The following is a 25,211-nucleotide window of genomic DNA, read 5'->3' as shown; positions in this document are numbered from 1 at the left end:
GTCTTATGGACAGAACACTAGTAATTTGGATTCAACTTTGGCTCTACTGCTACCTTATTAGGTTTTAGTTATTTTTCTCTAAATATAAGCAGATTAGTATAACATTGTTTGCTCAGAACTTCCATGTAGTCAATGTTTGCTTACTCCTGTTCCCCGTTTGATCTTAGGGGAAAGCGTGGAGGAGAATGCAAATGTCGTGGTGAGATTGCTCATCCGGAGGCCTGAGTGTTTCGGTCCTGCCTTGAGGGGGGAAGGTGGGAATGGTCTGCTCGCAGCCATGGAAGAAGCCATAAAAATAGCTGAGGATCCTTCTCGAGATGGTCCCTCACCAACTAGTGGATCCAGCAAAACCCTGTAGGTCGAATATACACACTCCTAAGATTAGATGATACTACTTGACTTTTAATTTTACAAAATATAATTTGCGTTCTCTTAATTGCAGTATAATTCTCTGGTACTCCGGATTTCTTCCCTTGAAAATGAAATGTGTTTTGAGAAAAGGGATGGAATTTGCTGCTGGAATAGGGTGAACTAACAAAGAGGGACCTCAGGAAGATTGTATGGATTTAGTCGAAAAAAACTTAGGTTGTAGGAGGAGATGTATTTTGTGAATTTTCTCAGGGCTCTAGGGAGTAGTGAGTTCTTACAAATGATGGCAGGTGAGCCTTTGAAATTAGAATAGAGTTTACTGGGAGGTTAGCTGGAACTAATTTTCATGATAATAGTAAGAGAGAAAGAGACCTTTAGCAAGAGGATGGGGACTTAACTAAACTGGTGTGTTGGCAGAGAAAAGGGGATGTTGTCACTTTGAGGAGTAAAATGCTTTATTAAGGTCTTGGTGACCGGGAAGGCAGTGACTACCTTACATTTCTCCATAGTCTTTGTTGTTAATACTTGATTCCAGCAATAAATTCATCCAGGCGTGTTGCTTCCTTTTTTTTCTTTTTTTTTTTTTTTTTTGGCCGCATCACGCGGCGTGCAGGATCTAGTTCCCCGACCAGGGATCGAACGCATGTCCCCTGCAGTGGAAGCGTGGAGTCTTAACCACTGGGCCGCCAGGGAAGCCCCAGCTTCCTATGTTTTTAATCTGTGGAGCTGAGTGTCCTGCTAGGGGGCCATGTAACCACACTGCTAGCACCACTGGTAAAGATATAACATAGGGCTTATTGGAGGCAATTTTCTAAGCAAAGAGGTAGTCCTGCAAACCCTGGTTCTCCCACTTAGAGACCTGGTGTAAATGTTCCATCGACAGCAAGGCCAGGGTTCCAGGCTGGGAGCACTCAAAAAGCAAGTTACATATTTATCAGTTAGCTGTTGAGGAACTAGGAATCCCTTAGTTTTTCCAACAAGTAGAAAATATACCAAGAGATTGCTGGTCGAGTACCACCTGAGCGGGTGTGCACCTGAGGACCTTGGGAACAGCATTGCTTGCAAGGAACAATATTGTCAACAGGCCTTGCTGTTACTCTGCTGAGTCCAGCTGAGGCAGCTTTCGGCCAGGCCACTAAACGAGGAATGACATGATCTTCCAGGGCCATCCAAATTTGTCTCTCATCAACGAGATGATGAAGTATTTATGTTTTTCATGTTGTATTACTTGGGAGTGAGTGGGTGGGGCAGAGTAAAGAGAGAGGTGAGTAAATGAAATCACGTTTATGAAGTACTCTGGGCAAATCACCGTACTGGGTGCCTTGTATATGTCATCTTATAGGACAGATCTTTGTCACCCTTTCTCTAAATGTATGCTGTTGACAAAAGTAAACTTACCAAGTTCTTCAGTCAATTATTTTCTGTCAATATCTTGCCTGCCAGTAGAAATGAGCAGAATCCATCAAATTAATAATTCCTCTTTTTTTTTCCATTTTGAAGGAATCTTAATATTAAAGTTCCCACAGATGCATTCTTGGTGATAGAATCTCAAATCTTGTCTTTAACCCATTTTTATTTTCCTTTTTGAAATGTCAAGCTGTATATTAAACACATATGTGAAAAGTGTTAGAAGAGGCAGAATTAATTACCATACTGGTCCCTTTCCTCTGAGAAGTATGTAATAAATCTGAAACGTCATTTTATTATCTCTTTTGCTTTTCTTTCTGTTTCTTTTGAAAAATCCACGAAAGTGATACAGAAGAGGAGGAAGATGATACCATCCACATGGGGAATGCCATCATGACATTTTATGCAGCTTTGATTGACCTCTTAGGACGCTGTGCTCCTGAAATGCATGTAAGTGCCGTGGGGTCCAAGAACAAAAATTCTGGCTTATTCCTCTTTGTTAAGACATCCATCACTGGCAAAAACCACAAAAGTATCCAAAACCAGCAATCTTCACGCTCCATTAAAAATAATCGCTGCAGCCTCATTGCTGAACAAGTGTTTGTTTAGTTGGAAATATCTTCTTGGTTACAGAAATTAGTGATGAGATTTCGTTACGAGTCATTAATACAATAGTCAGTTACTAATATATCTCTAAAACTCATATAAGCCTCCCCACACTTTAAGAAGGAAAGAACTTATTTTTCCTATACAGTGTCCTTTCCGGTTTTAGTGCATGCAGAAAGCACCACTCCTATCAAGGGTTGTTTCCTTGCTATATAATATTTAGTCCTTTTAAAGGAGCTGCTACGTGCTGGCCACTGGTTTAAGGGAAAGTGGGGCTGGGAGCAGTTCAGGGGAAAGGAAAGAGCTATGTAGACCCTATTGATTAGTGTTTTCATAAACTTTTTGACCAAAAGGTAATTGAAGTTTGTGGAATGATACTTACTTTTACTTTGTAATGCATTCTCCTATTTTCTACTTTATTCTAATCTATTCTGTTTTCTTCCATTATATTAATTAAAAAATGCTAGCCGGGGCCCATAAAATTAGCTTCATGATCTGTTGATGGGAAACAGCCAGAGTCTGAAGCACATTGACCAGTCCTGGGGAAGAAAGCAAATACACTTCCAACTGCTCTGAGCATGAAGCCAAAGTGACTGTTATAACACTTCACCTTTCTCCCTACCCTTCGAATCTATGTCTTTTTTTGAGGGGGGGTGGTGTGGGGAGCGGGGTTTGATTGTTTGTTTTTGTCTCTTTCTCTCACACCCATAGGTTAAAACTTTCTTGCTTTCTGGATGTAATCTTTTGTTGTGAACAGAGAGGAATTGCAGGATGTAGAAATATTAGAATGTTAGAAAACCTGGAGTTTGATTTTTTGTAACGACTTAACTTGTTGTCAATGAGATTTTCATTATAGTAAATGGGAATAGACTATCAAAAATTTGTGTGCTGGAAGGTCATTGCAGAGAAAAAACTTTATGCTCACAGTATTCATTCTTTTCCTGTTAAAGTAGAAGATCAAAGGAAACATGAGAGAAATTATGCTAATAAATAGAAGATTTTTGTTCTATTATATTAAAGGGAAAAACAACCAAGTGACTTAATAAGGGACTAACCTTGGCACTTCAGAAATTTATTCACTTTCAGCAACCATTAATTGAGGACTTCCTGGGTGTCAGAAATTGTGGTTGTGTTTCACACTCTGTGGTGAAGGAACAGATGCGTTCCCTGGCATTGGAAGCTTCCAGTCTGTTGCAGAGATGGGCTGAGATCCTTGACTATGTCAGGTCCATGATCTTCCTAGATACTTCATTAGCCAGTGAAGGTCTAAAACACCTGTTAGGATCCATGTTCACCATTTTCCCCAACATTATAAACCCATCCTTGGGAGAAATCAGGGTAGAATATAGGTGGATATACAATTACATTTTTATCACAAAACAAAAAAGGCTAAACCAGCCTAAATATTAGTATATGTTCAGAACCTAAAGATAATAATTTTTCCCTTAGTATTATTGCTCATGTTATGGATAGATATTTATATGTAATTTTGGGAGGTAAGCATTCACAGACTTATCAGTCTTAAAATACTTTAATACCCCAGAGAGGATAAAAACTATTATTCTAATGGATATACCTGTTGACCTAGACTGCAGTATGTGACTCAGTGTGTGCTGAAGTCAATGAAAATTGTGTGGCAAGTAAATATCTGTCTGTAAGCCTGAAACAGCACTTTCTGAGAGAGTTTCAACTTTATTATTTATTTTTAATTAAAAAAATTTTTAAAGTATAGTTGATTTACAATATTATATTAGTTTCAGGTGTACAACATAGTAATTCAGTATTGTTGTAGGTTATACTCTGTTTAAAGTTATAAAATATTGGCTGAATTCCCTGTGCTGTACAATATAACCTTGTATCTTATTTATGTATACATAATAGTTTATATCTCTTCATTCCCTACCCCTGTCTTGCCCCTCCCCCCTTCCCTCTCCCCATTGGTATCCACTAGTTTGTTTTCTGTAACTGTGGGTCTGTTTCTGTTTTGTTATATTTGTTCATTTGTTTTATCTTTTAGATTCCACATATAAGTGATCATGTACAGTATTTGTATTTCTCTGTCTGACTTATTTCACTAAGGATAATACCCTCCAGGTCTACCCATTTTGTTGCAAATGGCAAAATTTCATTCTTTTTTATGGCTGAGTAGTATTCTGTTGTGTGTGTGTCTATCTATCTATATCTATATTTATATAGATATAGATAGATATAGATACAGATAGACACACACACCACATCTTTATCCATTCTTCTGTTGATGGACACTTAGGGTGCTATATCTAGGCAATTCTGCTATGAACATTTGGGTACATATATGTTTTCGAATTAGTGTTTCTGTTTTCTTTGGATATATACCCAAGAGTGGAATTGCTGAATCATAGACTGGTTCTGTTATTAAAGAGGTCTAACTTTATATGTATATATAATTAACAGAAAATTATTTTAGACTTGGATTCCCATTCTTCCAATTTTCTAGATAGAATTAGAACATTGATTTCACAAAGTTATTCTTTGTTCCTTTATTTTTCTGCCTGTAGTTGATTCATGCTGCTAAGGGAGAAGCCATCAGAATCAGGTCTATTTTGAGATCCCTGATTCCACTGGGAGATTTGGTGGGCGTAATCAGCATTGCTTTTCAGATGCCAACGATAGCCAAAGGTAAGGTGAATTTCCATTCTTTGTAATTCAGTAGGACATGGATGGTGTGATGTTTTCAATAAGATCATCAGTACCCACGGTTTCTTTCCCTGCAGCATAGTTACACTACATAAGTTTCTTTTAAAAAATGAACTACATCTGTATCATTCTTCTAGATTCCGCATATATGTGTTAATATACAATATTTGTTTTTCTCTTTCCGACTTCACTCTGTATGACAGACTCTAGATCCATCCACATCTCTACAAATGACCCAATTTCATTCCTTTTTAGGGCTGAGTAATATTCCACTGTATATATGTTAACGCATATATGTGAAATCTAGAAAAATGATACAGATGAACCAATTTGCAGGGCAGGAATAGAGATGCAGATGTAGAAAACGGATGTGTGGACATAGAGGGATGAATTGGGAGATTAGGATTGACATATATACACTACCATGTGTAAAAAAGATAGCTAGTGGGAGCCCGCTGTATAGCACAGGGAGCTCAGCTTGGTGCTCTGTGGTGACCTAGAGTGGTGGGATGGAGGGGTGGTGTGAGGGAGGTCCAAGAGGAAGGGGATATATGTATACATATAGGTGATGTACTTCATCATACAGCAGAAACTAACATAACATTGTAAAGCAACGATACCCCAATTAAAAATATATATTTTTTATAAAATACTTTCTACATGCATTGTTTTTAAACAGCTGTTTCCAAAGAGATTTTAATTCTTTTTTAGGTGACATTTCAGTTTCCAGAAAAGGGAAATAAGCATCTCAACTGTTTTATCTAATGTCTCTCCTAGAGTTCTTTGGTCCCCTATTCTTCTCTTTCTTGACAGCAACACCTTAATTCACTCTTTTTGATAGTTTTCGTGGTCACTTGCTTATAATGCTTTTTTTCTAAAACAATGGTCATAGGTTTTGACTTAGCGATTTAAAAATTGCCACTGTGTTGAAAGAAGTGCTCTTTTCAAGACTGAGGAGAACATTTTGGAAAGATTTGTTTCTCCCCGTTTTAACTCAACGTTTATTGTTCTTTTACAACATGCCATTTTTGGTTTAGAACTGCTTGTGATTAGTTTTCCAATGTTAACTCAAAAGCATGTAAAATAAAGTCAACAGACTCTCCATGTAAACGCCCAGAAGCTGTGATTCCTTACAGCCCTGCTCGCGTTGGGTTGGGAGGAGATGGGAGGGCCCAGCTCAGGAAGGATGGAGTGAGGAGCCGATGCTTTACTGTGGAGGTGGTGATAGGACCCCGGTTCTCCCCCACGCTGAGCCCCTGCACTAGCCCAGACTACAACAGAAATGGCACATGGCCTGGGCCCAAGGCCCAATTCCCTGTTGGTAATTCACTCTCTGCCTCCCGTAAAAAAATTTAAGCAGTTACTGAAGGCACCTAAAAGATATGTTAGGTCCCAAATTATACTTAATTCTCCCTTTTTCCAATGGCAGTTTTGCTCTGTTTTCCAGACTTTATTGGATATTGTTACATATATCATTTTTATACAAGCTTCTGATTTTAGAACGAAAACATAATTAGATAGGAAGGACACGTGATGACCCTTTTCTTTCATGAATTATGCCCAGAGAAGATTAGCTGTCAGTACCTCAAGTCTAGAATGAGGGGACCACTGTGTAATGGCAAGCGGTCTACCCTACTTGCCGGCCGTATTGTTAGGAAGTAAAGTTTTGTGTTTGCTAACCTTACATACCCACATCTTCAGGTGACACAAACAGCCATGATAACTGAATACTCATTCTAAATTCAGGGAAAGCTGGACCTTAAAAATTGTCCCCTAGCTTTTTGTCTTCCCCATTTTAGGCAGTTTCTTTTTCTTGTGTATAAACAGACTCTCCTCATTTACCTTCTTTTCACCTTACTTCTAACTCGTGTTCATTTACTTAGCTAAAATATCTTGTCTTTCCCCTACATTCTGAGCCACAAAATTGACACTCTCAGGAAAAAAGATAAGAATAATACCAGTGACACACAGATTAGGGAATAAAGAAATGCTAGCCTTTACAGTTAAAATCAGGAATAACAACCAAAAACAAGGACTGTAAGAGTGTCCAGATGTCCCTTTCAGAATTGCCCCAAAAGTCTCAATGTACCTCCTTTGCCTCCAGTTATCTGTCTTTACTAGCCTTTAAGATTTTCCAAGTTAGTTTCTTTCCTGTCCTATTTAGTTGGGTTATAGTAACGTTATGACTTTTTTGTCATAAATATGCAGTATATTGTCTACCTTAGGATTTAAAGGATTTTTTGTGAACTATCACAGTCACACTGAAAGCTAATTTTTAAAACACCATCTACTGGTCATTGTTAAATTGATGCTTTTTTTTTTTTCAACTTCTTTCTTTTTATGGAGAATGTAGACAGAAACTTGTATGTTTTTATTTTTCTGTGGTATGCATTAAATCAACTTTAAAAACTCAAACCATCAATATTTCTTCTTAGGTTTCAATGACAAGTCAGTTGGTTCTTTAAGCATCACCAGCTATTGTTGATAATTCCTATTATATGTTCTGTATTTAGTATGTGAAGTTGGTCTCTAAACATTAGTACCCTGCCCCTCAGTATTAGCTAAGGCCTTTCTCATACATTTTTTTCCTAGGCCATGAGTTTTATTTTTAATTTTTATTTTATATTGGAGTATAGTTGATTTATAATGTTGTGTTAGTTTCAGATGTACAGCAAAGTGAATAGGTTATACATATACATATATCTATTCTTTTTGAGATTCTTTTTCCAATTAGGTTATTAAAGAGTATTGAGTAGAGTTCCCTGTGCTATACAGTAGGTCCTTGTTGATTATCTATTTTATATATAGTAGTGTGTGTATGTCAATCCCAACCTCCTAATTTATCCCTCCCCCCACCACCTTTCCCCTTTGGTAACCATAAGTTTGTTTTCTAAGTCTGTGAGTCTGTTTTCTGTTTTGTAAATAAGTTCATTTGTATCATTTTTTAGATTCCACATATAAGTGATATCATATGACGTTTGTCTCTCTCTGTCTGACTTACTTCACTTAGTATGATCATCTCTAGGTCCATCCATGTTGCTGCAAATGGTATTATTTCATTCTTTTTTATGGCTGACTAATATTCCATTGTACATATGTACCACATCTTTATCCATTCCTCTGTCGGTGGACATTGAGGTTGCTTCCATGTCTTGGCTGTTGTAAATAGTGCTGCAATGAACACAGGGGTGCATGTATCTTTTCGAATTATGGTTTTCTCTGGATATATGCCCAGGAGGGGGATTGCTGGATCATATGGTAGCTCTATTTTTAGTTTTTTAAGGAACCTCCATACTGTTCTCCATAGTGGCTGCACCAACTTACATTCCCACCAACAGTGTAGCAGGGTTCCCTTTTCTCCACACCTCTCCAGCATTTGCTGTTTCTAGACTTTTTGATGAGGGCCATTCTGATGGGTCTCATACATTTTTATTACACTTATCCTAGACCTAGAGGGTAGCCCCAAATGATAATGAAAGAAAGAGGAGTTTAGAAAAATTAAGGGGCAAGTATCTAATCTCAAAAGTAGATATTCTTTTCCTGCAGCTCTTGGTTCAGACAGGTTTGGGCAGATTGTCTGAGGTAGTAATTTTAGGTGGATGAATGGTGCAGGCAGCAGCGGGTAAAGCCAGTGCAGCTGGCCCTCCTTGTGCCAGTTCATTCTCCAGGAGTCTGAGCGGAGGCAGTTCCTCAGCTCTATTGTCCCCAGTGTGTCTGAGGAGAACATAAAGCAGCAGCCAATCCATGAGTCTTCATTCCCAGGCAGCTGGAGCTGTAGCATTCCTTAAAATGAATGTCCACCTGAATGAGTGTTTAAAAAAACAGATCTTATTTCAAGATCAATGAGTTGCTTATCATTTCCTTAGGCACAGCTTTCTGTTAGAAGAATAGAATCCTATAACGATAAATTACCTATAATGTGATTTTTTTTTTAGGAGAATGGAACTGGAATTTCATGTAGATTTTTAATCAAAAATTAGAGCATGCTGATTTAACCTAAGGATTAAATTACCTCGGGTTGGATTTTAAATCCAATTTTACTTAGTTTAAATCTAACTTTGCCAATGACTTAGATGTGCAATTTTGGACAAGTTATTTAACTTCCCTAAAAGTCGGTTTTTATCTTGTGTTAAAGGAAGATAATAGTACCACCTTCATAGTGCACACGTGAAAATTGTATGAAAGTGTGTCTGGAACATTCCTAACATAATACCTGACAACAGCACAAATGACAAGCATTGTTATTCTTATTATTGTAATTACAGGAAGGAAGGTATTAGGTGTATTAGTTATTATTAATTATAAGGAATGGAAGTGATTTGGTACTAGTCTTCAGTCTAATTTCCTTTAAAGCATTGTTATTTGTTCATTTTCATGATTCAAATATCAAATTCATTCATTGACTGTGAATGAAAACAAAAACTTTGTGACTGTGTTCTTTCAGGATGGGTATGGTCATGAATCATCTTTCCCTGGGTCCTTCTTTCTCCAACATTGCATCAGTAATAAAGATTCTGTGATAGTATTTGCAGAGTCTTATAGTGTGTGGTCAGCAGCAATGTGGCATAATTATCACATGGTCTAACAGAAAACAAGTTTGTTCTCCGGTATTTTCAGTGGGCACGTAATTCCCTAATTCTTCATATCAGTGATCCCCTCTATGAATCTACAGAGTTATACTAAGGAATTCGCTCCTCTATATAGGCATCAAGCACTGACTGTTGATAGAGAAAATAATATGGCTCTCAAATATGTTTTAAATGTTATTAAATGCTATTATGATTAATGAAACACCTTTCATTTGAAAGTCAGACTCGTTCCTGGAGTTTTGTTCATTATTCTGTAATTGTCTAAGCCATAAATATGTAAATGATGTAAATGTACCATGATTATCACATAGGGTACATGAACTTTATTAATGTTTTATTAAGTTTTCAAGAGGTTCTTGTATTGAAAAGAATGCAAACCTTGCTTTACATTTTAGCTTTATGATATTTACTCTCAGTTTTACAGTTTGGATTTTGGGTGCCATTTTGTTTCCTTCTTGGTATCTGGCATAATGCTATGTCCTAATCATACACATAGTTAACAAGTGGATGCCCAAACAACATTTAAATGACCATGGATTTACATTGCACTGCCATATTGCCTCAGCTAAGTCCCAGCCCTTGCTTGAGGGTAGTAGAGGAACAGAAAACCATTCACCGGATAACTTTATTTAAAACACCAGCAGGCTGGAAAGTAGCCATTTGTAATCTATTTCATTAACAACAATGTGTCACCTTCTCTTTTTTAGATGGGAATGTGGTGGAGCCTGACATGTCTGCGGGGTTTTGCCCAGATCACAAGGCAGCCATGGTTTTGTTCCTTGACAGGGTCTATGGAATTGAGGTTCAAGATTTCCTCCTCCATCTTCTCGAGGTTGGCTTTCTGCCAGATCTGCGGGCTGCTGCTTCTTTAGATACGGTAATGATCTGAGCAAATGACTTCTGCAACTTTTAACTCTTCAATCTCTGCCATATGATATTCTTTCATAGATATATTCATTCATTCATTGTCACCAAATGGTTATTGAGTGCCTATTATATTTTTAGGCAAGCATAGGGTAAACAGAAAACAAAATAGACTATATCCTCAAGGAATTCACTAAATAGTGGAGAAAATGGACAACCTGAAGAGTAAGATAAGAATTCTGATCAGGTGCAATGGAAGACAATAGAAAGTGTATATAACCCTGATTTGGGAGGTCACAGTGGCTCCTGTTCACTTCGAAGTCAACATAAATAATTATGCATCTCAACAAAAGCAGTTAAAGTATTGAGAAGGTTTAGTGGACATTGCTGAGTCGTGCCAATTACAGTATCATCCTGGTGTCTTCATTTATTAATGTACATATAGGTTCAAATCTGTCCTGTGAATCCAGTGGCCAGTATTGAGAATCTGCCATTATCAGTGTAAGTGTTCTACTATTTGAAACATTGTAAAATAAGCTGAAACTCTAAATGTTATTCTAGTAGCTATAATAAAACCTCCTATTATTCTCAATTAAATGAGTCTTTTTGATATCAGAGGAAATCAGATCTTGAGTTGGCAATAGTGAAAGCTGTGAGAGGAGAATCACAAAAATGAAACTGAATTTTTTTGTTCTGTTTTGGTTGTGTTCATGTGAAATTCTGAACCTAAGTAGTATAGTTGATAACATGGTAGGACAATCAGCCTTTGGTTATTGATGCTGGTGGACATGAACAGAAATATAATTAATACTCATATATAGAATTCAGAAAGAATTTATGTATTTGAGATCTACTATGAGAATAAACTTTCTCTTACCTCTCCTAGTAAAGGGAAGCAGTCACATTCTTTGATATCATTAGTGTCTTTATCTTTCATCCATCCTACCCTTGATATTTTATTTAAAAATTTTTTTTTTAATTTAATTAATTTATTTATTTATTTTTGGCTGCGTTGGGTCTTCGTTGCTGTGCGCGGGCTTTCTCTAGTTGTGGCTAGTGGGTGTGACTCTTCATTGTGGTGTGCGGGCTTCTCATTGTGTTGTCTTCTCTTGTTGCAGAGCAGGGGCTTCACTAGTTGTGGTGCACAGGCTTAGTTGCTCCGCGGAATGTGGGATCTTCCTGGACCAGGGCTCAAACCCGTTTTCCCCTGCATTGGCAGGTGGATTCTTAACCACTGCGCCACCAGGGAAGCCCCCAATATTTTATTTTAGAACATGAACCTCTGGGGCCTTTTGAAGCGATAGATATTACTTCATTCATTTTTATCTATTTATGAGCAATTGAAAATTGATTGTTTTTAGTGATAAAAAAGCATATGAACCACAGGTAAATCTATAACAGAGGAATCCATTTCCGTATTACGTACTTTTGTCGTTTTCTAGGTAATGAAAGTACACGTCAACTTGTGGATCCCTTTGAAAGTTGTCTCCTGCCCAACACAAATGACTGTCTCCTCTCCAATTCCTTTCTAGGCTGCTTTGAGCGCTACAGACATGGCCCTGGCCCTCAATCGGTACCTTTGCACGGCCGTGTTGCCTTTGTTAACAAGATGTGCTCCTCTTTTTGCTGGCACTGAGCACCATGCTTCCCTCATTGACTCATTACTTCACACCGTGTACAGACTTTCTAAGGGCTGCTCACTTACCAAAGCTCAACGAGATTCCATAGAAGTGTGTTTACTCTCTATTTGTGGGTAAGTGGGCAATGAAGTCTATACCAAGTTTCTTCTTCTTTAAGAAAGAGAATATAGTCTCTGGCCCTTGACAGATTCTTTTGAATATTGTCAACAATTTCTGGACCATAAAATTAATTCATTTTATGTGCTGGGGTATGAGTCTTACCAGAGTGCCCTTGCTCCTGATCAAGTTCAGGAGTGTATCTCCAAGACTTTCTCAGTATCTAGCCATTGGATACGGTGTTGGACCAATGATGCTATTCTGGATGTTGGCGTGTGAGGTGTCACCGGCCACGTTAGTGTAATATTAATAGATTCTCCCCTTTTCACTGTGTGATGGTTTTAACTCCTCTTCCAGAAGAGAAGAGAAAACAGAGACTTATTAAAGATAAAAAATATATGTAGTATAATATTAAAGTATGACCTATTGTGACAGTGATGAAGACAGACTATTTCCTCCAGCCTGGAAAGCCGCTTCCTATAGATAGAAGTGTTTGAAGGTCTTACTCTGAAAACCAGAAGCATATCTTCTCTTTTTGAGGTTCTGACAGTCAAAGTGACAATTTCTCAGGCCTCTAGCTAGGGTAATGGTTTCTTTCTGATGGACGGGAGCTCTTGGAGGTGAAAGCTTGCAGCCTGCCCAGTACATCGGTAAAGGAAAGGTTTTCACTCATAGTGGAACGAGTGTATGGGTGTAGGAGCCAGATGGGACTGAGGGAGGTTAAAAAAAGAAAAAAAAAAAAAAAAAGATTAGTTCATAATCTAATTTTAGTTCCCTGACCCCAAAATTCTGTGAAATGGAATCAAATTATCTATCTCACTGATTTTTTCTAAATATTAAATGAGATGAAGCACTCAGGATGGCCGACACAGTAAATGGTCACTGTGTGTTAGTTTTCTTTCCCTTTCTCCTCTGGCAAAATTTCGGTCTCAGTCTTTTTCTCTTCCTCTTGCTCCTACACTCCCTCCTCTTTTTGCTTCCTATCTAGTCACTGAAGACCCTTCCCACTCACTGGAGTGAGGGAAGAAGCATTTACTAAATTAGTAGCAACAGTGGGGTCTGCAGTTGTGAGTGGTAGGAAGGGAAGGAGCAGAAGAGGAACGTCTCCTGTAGCAAATAAGGGTTGGTCTTGAGATCAGGGAGCTAGAGATGAGTTGGAAATGGAACTTTTTACAAAAGTATGTAACTATTAGTTAACCTTTGGATTAGGAACACCTAAAATTAACATCATCTGAAGAGTGGTGTAGGTACAGTTTCTTGGCATGTATAATCTAGTCTAGTGAATTATCTACTTAGTTTAGACATTATTAAATGTTCATTATTAAAATTAGCTTTGTTCCACCAGCCAACTGAGACCTTCTATGATGCAGCACTTACTCAGAAGATTAGTATTTGATGTCCCATTATTAAATGAACATGCAAAGATGCCTCTTAAGGTAAGTACAGGAAGTGTTTGTAGTTATTTGATTACTGGGTCCTCTGGCTTTGTTTCCTATTACAATATGTATATCTCTCAGATACATCATGTTTGATCTTTGATGCTGGAAAATTTCTTCCAGTTATTGAAATGGGCATGTAAGTTATAGATACGTGTACCTCAACCTAAAATAAACAAGTAATAAAAGACCAGAGAAATCCTAAGATTGGTTTACTGTAAATCAAGGGAAATAGAAATCAATGGAAAGAAAATGGGCCAGAAGAAAAAAGAGGAGCCAAGATATTCTTAGGCTGGAAAACATGGTAATAGGCCTGGCCTAAAGTATTAGCAACCTCAAGGCATAAAGAATAGGTTTTAAAAACAACATTTTCTAAGCTGGTAGTCAAATGACAGTTTCCAAATATCATTTCATAAGGATCAAATATAATCTTTATGTATATGCAGTTACAGTTTGTCACAGTAAAGTCCCTGACATTTTTGCTTCCCAGCTTTATTATTCTGTTCATGAATGATCAAGTCTCATTCTGTCTTATTGACTTGGGAATATTTTCTTGTCATGTAATATACCAATCCTGGCTCACGATTAAGGTATTAGGTGTGTACCAATGTGTGATCTAGTGGCATGGTCTGTGCATGGAGGTCACTGTCCTGTAGTGGACTTTTTATAGGTGACCACTCTGCTCTGCCACCTGGTAAACATCATTTCTTCCTCATGGCCACCCAGTAATTGCGCTGTGAAAAGAGGTTTAAGATAAAAATAAGCTGCTATTTTTTTCAGCTGCTCTTACACTAAACACACCTAGATATTTAACAGAAACAATCTTTCTCTACAAAAAGTGATTTTGGTTTAATAAATCTAGAGAAATTGATGAATTATGTAAAGTAAATTATATCCTTGCTGAAAATCCTGTTTTTTTACAGTTTTTATCATTTGCTTGTCATGCAAAATTTTCTTGATACAAATGAGCTGGAAAATACCTGAAAAAAGATACAGTATCACTTTATGTGATAAAACTCTTTTGCATTATAGATATTTGCCTGTTACTCTAAGCAAATTGGATCTCAATATTTCATCATTTGAGATTCCTAAATTGTGTGTGTGTGTGTGTGTGTGTGTGTGTATGTGTGTGTGTGATTCTTAACTGTGAGGGAGACTAAATGAGAAGAAATATTTATACAGTAAGAGACCTAGTTAGCTTTAATAAGAGTAACGCTCAATTTATTTTCCTCCTTAGCTATAGGAAAGAGGGTCCAAAAATTTACAGTTTATTCAAAAAATAATTTTATTTTAATTATTATTAATAATAATTTTATTAATTTGGCAAAGAGTTGTGAATATTTTTCGGTTTATGTATCCAGAATAAATGATCCAAAGAGCTACCGAATAATTGAAAAATTCCATCCATGTCTTTGAACTTCTAGTTTAGTCCCACAAAATATTTGTAGGTTAAAAACTTAAGAAGCAACATAGACCCTCAGTAAGAAAATAAATTACATCCAAAACCACCGAAGAACTACAGATAAAGAAATTACGGAAGTAGGGCAGTTTGGGGAGTTTACTTAGAGATGTCGGTTCTGAAGCAAATCGTAGTGTAATGATTCAGGGTAGTTAGAGAGGAAGCACAAATATTCAGAGGTATTGTCCCTTGAGAATGCACATTTTAGGTGCTGTATCCTCTGGGTCACTGTGACATCAATCCCTCTGTTACATGCATGGATTCCAGGAGATAACAAGTCATAAAATTGTAAGTAAATGATAGCAACTAAAGTAGAACTCAGAGGTACACAGATAACCAAACAACCTCCTAAATAATTCTGTTCAAGATAATTTGTGAAATTGGTCATTTGGTCTTCATCCTGTGCTCAGTGTTAAATTTAAGGAGACATCCTATATAAGATCATAGTGTTCTCCAAAAGAATTCACATGGGATTGAGCAGTTCCATATCAGTTGGCCTTATTACATGGCATTAGAATGCCATTTGGGAGGAAATGGAAAATATATACCATGTGTATTTTAGCTCAGTGCTTAGAATTGTTTTCCCACCTAGCTGCTGACAAATCATTATGAAAGATGCTGGAAATACTACTGCCTGCCTGGAGGGTGGGGAAACTTTGGAGCTGCCTCAGAAGAAGAACTTCATTTATCAAGAAAGTTGTTCTGGGGCATTTTTGATGCCCTGTCTCAAAAGGTAATTGCGGTTTTATTTGTATGATAAAACAACTGAAAAGCCATAGGATCTTGGTAAGATAGTATTCTTAGTGGAATAGTGGAATGCTGTCTTTGCTCATCAAGACCTGGCATAGTTTTATTTTTTCTCTTCATTTATAACAAATGTTGAGAATGCAATTTATATTAACTTTTCATAATCATGGTGGTAACATGTTTCTTGTGATCATAACATTTTCTGACTTTAAAATGGCCAAGCATTTTAGGAAATTATGCACATGGGTTGATCAGTTTCTGGTACATTTGGACTTCTTTGGACTCAAACCCTCCCTAGTCAGTCACCTCCCCAATCTTATAAAGCCTGAAGAAATCCTGTCAAATATAAAAATATAAAATATTAAATCTCATAAAATTATAATATTCCAGTGGCCTTACTGACTTTTCCCACTTTGCTGCTATGGAGGTTTAAGTACTCAGTGCTTTATGTATGTGACATTCCCTTATAGTTGCCATATTTATAATGAATAGTTCATATACTTTCAGAAGACTGGAGTGTGTTATTTAGAGGAAAATCAGAACAACATGCTTCGTATGCTTATGCTTAAATTATTAATCAAAATCAGTTTGAATTCCCAAAGAGACATTATCAGATGACTGGAATAGTATAACCAGGAGTTTACTGTATAATAAGGGAAGTTTATCTGTGATTACATTTGGTAGCTACAGCTCAATGGTTTTTCTTGCTGAATTGCCTTGGGTAAACCCGGAGCCCTTTTGAAATAATATGTAGAAGGTATTTTGAGAAGAATTTACAACTTTAATTTAAAATTGAACATTTAAAGTGAGATAACTTTTAAAATGAATAAACAACAATGTCCTACTGTATAGCCCAGGGAACTGTATTCAGTCTCCTGGGATAAAGCAAAATGGAAAAGAATATTTTTTTAAAAAAAGAATGTCTAGATGTGTATAACTGAGTCACTTTGCTGTACAGCAGAGATTAACACAACATTATAAATCAACTACACTTCAATTTTAAAATTTTTTAATAATAAATACAGGAATTACTATTTTTGATTTTTAAAAAATCTACAAATACAAATTTAACTAATTATGTAATTAATATACAAATACCTCTCCCCAGAAATTTTGATTATGCATATCTCCTATAGAATTTCTTTCTCAATTCAGAATTTTATTTTTCATACCTTTGTGATGCAGTACAGACCAGTTAAAATTTCTTACTCTCTGGAATCTTATACTTTGGGTATTTCTCATGTCTAGTCTTTATAATGTGGTGCAGCAGTAGTCCTCATTGACTGAAATTATGTTTATGTTGTAAAGACACGTTATACATGTAGCATATTCAGGTTCACTTCATTTCCGATATTGGAGAATAAACGTTTAGAGAAGCACAGATTTTATTCCTTTTATGCGGTACAAAGCTTCAGTCATCTCATCTTATGGGATGTCAGGCTATAGTTTCCATTTTCTAGAGAACGAATCCTTTGGGGAGTTGAGCCAGCCCGAGGTAATTCAGATTTTCTCTTACAGCATCATGTCAGCCGCAGTGATCATGTTGACAGCTTTTGCTCAATAGTAATGGGGTATTTATTTTTTGGTCCTCCATCTCTTCCCAGAAATATGAACAAGAACTTTTCAAACTGGCACTGCCTTGCCTGAGTGCAGTTGCGGGAGCTTTGCCTCCAGACTACATGGAGTCAAATTATGTCAGTATGATGGAAAAACAGTCATCAATGGATTCTGAAGGGAACTTTAACCCACAACCTGTTGATACCTCAAAGTATGGACTCTTTCTATTGCAGCAGATTTTTATTGTAAATGATGTGTGAAGTCTGAAATTGAATAAGGTACTAAAGTGAACTTTCTCTCATCCATGCCCCCTTTGAATTGGTATCCTTTTACTAGGGGTCCCTCTACTTGATGAAATGATAGTAGTAATAATAATGGTTATACAAATATCAGAAGTAGATAAGATACACCTTCTAAGAGATACACTCTTAATATCATCAGGATTCTCTGTACATAACCACATGGCAATATCTATGATAATGAGAATCAAGAAAGTATATCAGTTATATTTTTTAGTTGAAATTCTACCCTAAATGTTTATTAATAATTGAAGCCAACTTCTGTGCAGAGTCTTTGATTCAGGGTGCTCCCAGCATGCATTGCAAAGCTCTTTCTGTGAGCTACGGGGGATCACTTCATCATCACTACATCTCAGCCAGGCCTAGGGTTAGCAGCTTATGTTCAGCCTCATAAAGCACAGCGTGAGAGTGAAGGGAATATCAAATGAGAATATTTCTGGAAAATTTAGCATGGATTGAGAATGCGGTGTGACAACGTTCACCACAGATAAAATATTACTTATCATTAGGAAAGCTCTTCCATGTACCTACTTGCGTAAATTGCCCTACAGATAGGATGTTTGGGTACGTCAGGTGTTCGGAGTCTCAGCGTTTTTGTTGTTGTTACTGTCTTTAAGTAGGACCATGGTTTTCCATTTGCAAGGAGGCTGCTCTTCCTGCCACATTATCTAACCCATTCCGTGGGACTCAGCAAGATCAGTATTAGCAAGGTAGTCACTCGGTTGTTACCATCCGCAGCATCTGAATTTGCTTGGGAGTTCAACTTTCACGTCTCTGGCTGGCCCCTCAGCTGGTTTAGCTCCCATAACCAGATCCACATTTCAAGCCAGGTGGTATGCCATTAGTTTGATAATGCCTTAAATTTGCATGTTTGGTATTTGATAACAGTCCTGTGAGAAAAGACTCTACCCCCGCCCACCCCCCAGTATTTGGCTTATGTGATTGATCCTTTGTATCTCTTCTAAAGTAAGTAAACCGAAATATCACATGTTCACATTCCTACTTGGGTAAGTTTGTGGTTTGTTAACATACAATGTAATCTAGGATTTTAAAATAACATTAGAACAGTGTTGTGGCTTTGGTGTTGATTAATTAAATCCAATGAATGAATAAGTGTTGGGCATGTATATTAATTTACCTCGGCTAGCCCCCTTGGGGACCTCTTAACAGACTAGGGTTGCAGAGTGATAGCAATAATTTCTACATCCTTGTGATTTTTTTTACATATTGTTTTTTAAGTATGTGTATGTCATAAAGTTCAATTACTAACTGATAACATTGCTAGAAAAGAACAGTAAACCATCTCATTATACTAGGTTTTACTTATAATTCTATTCTCAAAGTTAGTTGCGTTAGTAAGTTATTTTTTCCATTCATAGATATATTTGATAGTCCCAAGTCTTACATTTACCATCAGACTAGGTCTTCAATTGCATGGACTCCACGTCTGTTTGAGGGATTAAATATTTATTTAAGCGTGGAAGAAATCAAGAAGAAATGTTATCAAAATCGTAAAGCATGAATTGGTTAATTACTTTTCCCTATAGTTCATATTAGTAACATCTAGAATTTATATATAGACCATTAACATTTAAAATTATTAACATATCACTAGTTGTATGCAATTAACTTAAAATTAATTTTAGTACATTTAAAAATGGAACAGGTCAGATTTCAGCAGTCTTTTACCCATTTATAGTTGTTGCCTAAGAGACTTAAGTCAAAAGGAGGAATAACTTCAAAGAACGAATGTGGGAGAAAAGTAGGTCTTTAAGCTTGTTGAATTTAACTATATCTTCATTCAGGTTTAAAGAAAAAATTGGTGTTATCTGTTGTCCTCTTCTTTGAATACATTTTAATTATTTTTATTTATACTATGTATAATTTTTATTGTATATAACTTACATTAAGACATAAAGTGTGACTCATTATAAGATGAGTGGATAGAACCTTATCTGCTTGACTTTTCTTATATTGTTCCTATCATATGGAAAAGTAATACCTTGTTAAACCGATTTTTTAACAGTTATGCATTGAATGGGGTATAAGCAGTCATAAGCTGTGAGTAAATTATTAATATGATTCCCTGTAAGTGCTGTGAAAATCAAGCCTTTTTTCTTTATTTTTCTCATAGTATTACAATTCCTGAGAAGTTGGAATACTTCATTAACAAATATGCAGAACATTCCCATGACAGGTGGTCAATGGACAAGGTAAAAGTCAGAATATCACATTCTAATTCAGTACTGAACATACCTAATGAATGATCATGGCTCAGATATTTCTGACCATGACAGTTTTCTACTTTCAAGTGAGAACTTTAGATTAGGAAAGAACATTTAATTATGATTTGCTGACATAATATTTAGTCTAATAAAATACTTAGTTCTGCCACTGATGTACATATAATGCACATAAGAATAAGAATATTTGTGTTCATAAAAAGCAGTGTTAAAAATTCAAAAAAAATCTATTAATTAAATCAAATATAGTTTCTAAACATACATTTTTGTGAGAGTAAAAAGTAGTAATAAGATGCAAAATATTATATGTAGGATAGATAAACAACAAGGTGCTACTGGTATAGCATAGGGAACTATATTCAATATAGTTGAAAACTAGTTTGAATAGTTTATCCTGTGATAAACTATAATGGAACTATAATGGAAAAGAATCTGAAAAGGAATATATATATATGTATAACTGAGTCACTCTGCTGTACAGCAGAAATTAACACAACTATACTTCAAAAATTTTTTTCAAAAACTATCATTAGGGTTTTCAGTAAGAAATAGTGACTCTAGGTCCAGACATCTTTTAAGGGAACTTTAGCTTTATGTATAATTTTATATTAGATAAAATCTTGAAAATTATTAATTAGAATTAGTGATTATTTACATCTTCTACTCTTCTGTTGTATTTCTTATCTCTAAGTAGATCTGCAGTTCACTTATGAGGCAAGATGGCATGTTTTATTTGCATTGTCAAGAAAAGATAACTTGAATGAGATAACTAAAGCAGTCGCAATCCGTGACATAAGTCCTACATACATATTATGAGATTTTTCTGGAGGAAAAATGTGGTCACATTTAAGTTAAGCCTAGTTAAACTTGAGAAAAGATGGTTAAAATAGATTTGTCAGAGAAATTAAGCTGAGATGAAGCAGGAATCTAAAATAAGCATGTATTGATTTGGCGAAGTGAAAATCAAAGAGCGAAGGTTCCAAGGGTTGCTTGTGTTATGTGGCAACTCAGTATCACCCTATTAAACTTGATATTAAGTTTCAATCCTTGCCTCTGCCAACCAGCCCCTCCTTCCAAGAAACCCCCTTTTTGTTTTGTTAAGCGTATGGCTCTTTCTTTGTTCAGTAACTTAATCGATTTACTGGGTAAGTCAGTAAGAGTGAAGTGTCTGTCCTCTATAAAGACTCTAGTAGGTGGTGGGGTGGTGATGGAGAGGAAATTTACAGGAAGGCAGTCCTGAGCTATTTCAGCCTAGTTACCCGGATCCCATAGACATACATGAAATGATATAGGGAAACAGTGAATGCACCAAATTATATGGGCAAAATCACGTGGAACAAATGTGTTGAGAGGTCATTGGACAAAGGAGTGGGCAAAACAAGTAGCATTATTCAGGGAGGCTTCCAAATAAGCCAGCTGCTCCAGTTTTCCTGTTTAAAATGAGTGTTTCACGCTTATTCGTCACACAGGTTGGGGTCCCAAGATGGGCCAAAATGAATACCATAGGGGTGGTGCAGCCTTTAGCCTCCTCCTAGCGGAGGGCTATTGACATAACCACAGACCTGTCTAAGGAAGACTGGATGCTTTTAATCTCTGGATAAAAAGATTTGTTCCGAGTGGTTACTCAAAATAATATTGACTACGATGAAAGTCTTTATATTGACTTATGCTAGATAAAGTTCAAACCTTAATCCTTATCTTGCTTCATTTTAGATTTATTTTATCAAGTACACACTTAAACACATGCACACCTACACTCTCTAAAATTAAAGCATGTAAAACATTTTTGATATTTTTTTTAGTTGGCAAATGGATGGATTTATGGAGAAATATATTCAGACTCGTCTAAAGTTCAACCATTAATGAAGCCATATAAACTATTATCTGAAAAGGTGACGTGTTGTTTATTTTTTAAGTTTATATGGTTTTAATTTGGGGGGGAAGGTTTTTTCTTTGTTATGTAAATTTCTTATTAACACGTCTATTTTATATATACTATTTTTACCTTTTCTCAAAGGTCCCATTTTTTACCTATTGTTTTTTTCTCTGTAGTACCATTTTCTGTCAGTATTTAATTGGTTATTCTCTTCTCTACTTAGTATTTTTCTGTTTCTTTTTAATTTTTATTCCTCTCCTGTATTTTTAAGAACTATAGAAAATATTCTTTTCATTCTTAAGAGTTTTTTGATAAGGGGTAATGAAGTAATATATTGTAATATGCTTATTATTTATGTTTTCATATATTTTACTTCTTTGAGGGGAAAGCAGTATCTTGAAAAATGAAATGAAAAGGATTTTCTAGCTTGGTGCTTACAGAGGAAGTTACTTCTCTGTTTATTCAGATGGTAGAAACGGCTTCAAGCACACGTCATATAATCTGGCACTTCTTCCTAATTGTGTTTCTCCTGGTTTCTGTCTGAAGTATCAGAATCTGGGAAACTAAAGGAAATTAGCCTCATGCTGTATAATAAGACAGGATCCCTCTTAGCAGCATTAGTCAAACGAGGTCTCTGCTCACACTCTGCTCTTCAGAATTTTTACTTTCCTTTTTTATTTTTAAATAAACAATGCCGATCAAAAATTTGTAGGTGAAGACAGAGTATTTCAGAACAAAGCATTAAATATTTTAAATTTTTGTTTAGGTTCATAATACCCCACCCTTTTCTGATGTTTTTCTAGGAAAAAGAAATTTATCGCTGGCCAATCAAAGAATCTTTAAAAACTATGCTGGCCTGGGGGTGGAGAATTGAAAGAACACGGGAGGGAGACAGCATGGCCCTTTATAACCGGACTCGTCGTATTTCCCAGACAAGCCAGGTAAGAATCACAGTGATGAATTCAGTGTTTATGTTATTTTAAAAGAATTTGAATATTTCATTTAATTATTGTGTTTTCCAAAACAACTAACTTGAAAATTCTGAAGACTAAGATAAAGTTCAGAAGGGGGAAAACTCTGTTCCTTTTAATTTAAGTGAGTTTAGGTCTTGGTTAAAGTACTGGAGTTTATATATCAGGTTGTACTTCTCCTGACAGTATATAAAGGAGTACTCGATGATAAAGTCTTAAAGTTACGCTAATGAAGGATGTAAAATGTGTTCCTTTATCCACAAAAAGGTTGTCTACAGAGCTTTTGTCTCCTTACCAGTAAGAACTGAAGGTTGGTTCTTAGGAGCTGGAGGGGTGGTCAGATAGTAGCGATCCAGATCTAAAACCCCCATGCGTGCTCCATACAGGTGGGCTTGAGCACCTGCCCACTTGCGAAGGGAAGATGTGAACCAGACAGGCAGCGCAGGAATCGAAGAGCACACCGCTAGTGGATCAGGTCAGGGAAGTCCAGTCTGCTTAACAGGGCGTGGCTGTGGGGCTTCTGTGTTCAAGATGGCAGAATAAGGGCAGCCTTGACCTTGAGAACCTAAGGTTCAAGGTGGGGACCAAATACCAACTGGCCCTTTCATTTCTCCTGGGAGCTAAACCTGTCGTCATCCCTTTCCAGACTGCTTGGGCCACTGCCTTTGGTTTAACCAAACTGTTGTGTTTATTATTGCCATTTATGCAGATGACATTTTTGAAAAAAAGAAAATGAAGGTACTCAAAGCGTGCACTTCACATGCTTCATATTTGAAATACAGTACTGTTAAATAGATTAAGTTCTGATTTGGGCATATTTTACATCATATTCTCTTAAGTATCCTGGAGATAGAAGCTGTAAAAGCATATTTTACCTTGTTATCATGTATGCACACATTTCTAACTAAATCACATTTTGTTTTAATCTGTTTGAACAAATATTGAGCACAAACTGAGTACTAGGTGATAGGAATACGAAGATAATAAGATCCAATTCTACTCCTAAAGACTCACAACTTGGTGTTAGAGACAGTCTAGTTAAACCTACCACAACAATAAGATTTAGGCTGGTGGTATGTACAAAACGCTCAGAGTGCAGAGAATGGAATGATGTCTTTTTTTTTTTTTTCCTGTAAGTTGTATAGGAAATAAGGAAATTATTACATAATGGAAGTGACTTTAAGCTCTGCCAGGAAAAATGAAATAGATTCTCCCACTGCCCTTCATAGCAAAAATTATGTGCTCTAATCTAAATTTGTATATGTTGAATGAGAACATGCCCTTTGAAACAATAACGGTGCCGATTCTGTGGGCCAGCAATAAAGGGTAGAAATGGTAGGAGGCAGACAAGAAAAAAAGACCTGTCTATTAGCCAGAAAACCTGGGCCTATATAACATGCTGGAGCACAGCCCAGAGAGGGCAAGGGAAGGGCTGCAACAGAAGGGAGGGGTACTCCATTCTCTTGTTGCTGTCTTTGCCATACCTTTTCCTGCCACTGCTGTCAGAGCAAGTAGGGCAGACTGCTGAGTAGGCCTCTGCCTGTCTTATCTCTAGAATTTTTCAAAAATACCAGAAAAGGGAGAGAAGCAAAGGTTCCTACCGCAGTTTTAGCCACGCTCACCTGAAGACTAAAATAACTTACAGATTTCATACTTTTGCGAGCATCTCTGAAAAAAAAAAAACAGTAACCGATGATGAAACATAACAAAGTCCAAAATGGTACTGGATCATGTCAGATAGAAAATGTTACACGAAATATAAGAAACTGATTCTAAAACATCGGAAGTGATTACAGACTGTAAATTATAATGCACAAGGTATAACCAATCCATCTTCAGAAAAGGATTACCTTGTTTTAACCCCAGGAAAATCATAATTATGTTTTTCTGAATTTCAATAAACTTTTCTCAAGATGGCTATAAAAAAAAAAAAAAATTGTGTATGTTGTGTATATTTCTGCTCTTCTTACACCCCGCTTAGCTCCTGGTGCAGTTTTCAGTTCCCATTAAGCCCTCAATTAGATACTATTAATTGATACCCATATAATCATCTCTTAAGTCTTAATGATTTTCAGAGTGACATGTGTGACATACGACATATATTGTTAAATCTCCTACGTCATTTCAAAATATTAGGAGGTGCTTATGCCAGATGTACGGATTAAGAGGGACAGCTCTGGAGGTAGACCACTGGGGCTTCAATCTTGGGACCACCACTTTCTAGAAATAAACTGCTGGGCACGTTACTCAATCTGTTTACCTCAGTAAATGGTAACTCTTATTATTACCATTATTATTTATATATTTTTAATGCCAGAGAGCATTTCTTCAAAGGTAAATAAAAGAGGGTGTTTGAGTATGTAGTACTTTGACCTT

General features: G+C 36.5%; 1 protein-coding gene across 6 annotated transcripts in view; it reads left to right on the top strand.

Moving 5' to 3' along the window:
• Nucleotides 1-25,211, top strand: part of RYR2 (ryanodine receptor 2) — a 777,004-nt gene that overhangs the window by 577,063 nt on the left and 174,730 nt on the right. For 5 of the 6 annotated variants that reach the window (XM_082407544.1, XM_082407542.1, XM_082407543.1 and 2 more), the window contains 11 exons: nucleotides 168-354; nucleotides 2,121-2,226; nucleotides 4,920-5,040; nucleotides 10,355-10,524; nucleotides 12,044-12,264; nucleotides 13,593-13,683; nucleotides 15,735-15,875; nucleotides 17,494-17,657; nucleotides 19,880-19,958; nucleotides 21,791-21,880; nucleotides 22,668-22,805. In XM_082407544.1, the coding sequence (XP_082263670.1) occupies nucleotides 168-354; nucleotides 2,121-2,226; nucleotides 4,920-5,040; nucleotides 10,355-10,524; nucleotides 12,044-12,264; nucleotides 13,593-13,683; nucleotides 15,735-15,875; nucleotides 17,494-17,657; nucleotides 19,880-19,958; nucleotides 21,791-21,880; nucleotides 22,668-22,805 (1,508 nt within the window). The remainder of the gene's footprint in view (nucleotides 1-167; nucleotides 355-2,120; nucleotides 2,227-4,919; nucleotides 5,041-10,354; nucleotides 10,525-12,043; nucleotides 12,265-13,592; nucleotides 13,684-15,734; nucleotides 15,876-17,493; nucleotides 17,658-19,879; nucleotides 19,959-21,790; nucleotides 21,881-22,667; nucleotides 22,806-25,211) is intronic. The other variant, XM_082407541.1, reaches the window with a different exon arrangement.

The sequence above is a fragment of the Balaenoptera borealis genome (genome assembly GCF_965194805.1).
Source record: "Balaenoptera borealis genome assembly, chromosome: 10".
Lineage (NCBI taxonomy): Eukaryota > Metazoa > Chordata > Mammalia > Artiodactyla > Balaenopteridae > Balaenoptera > Balaenoptera borealis.
Note: the sequence above shows the minus strand (reverse complement) of the source record. Positions and strands in the feature narration are given on the sequence as shown.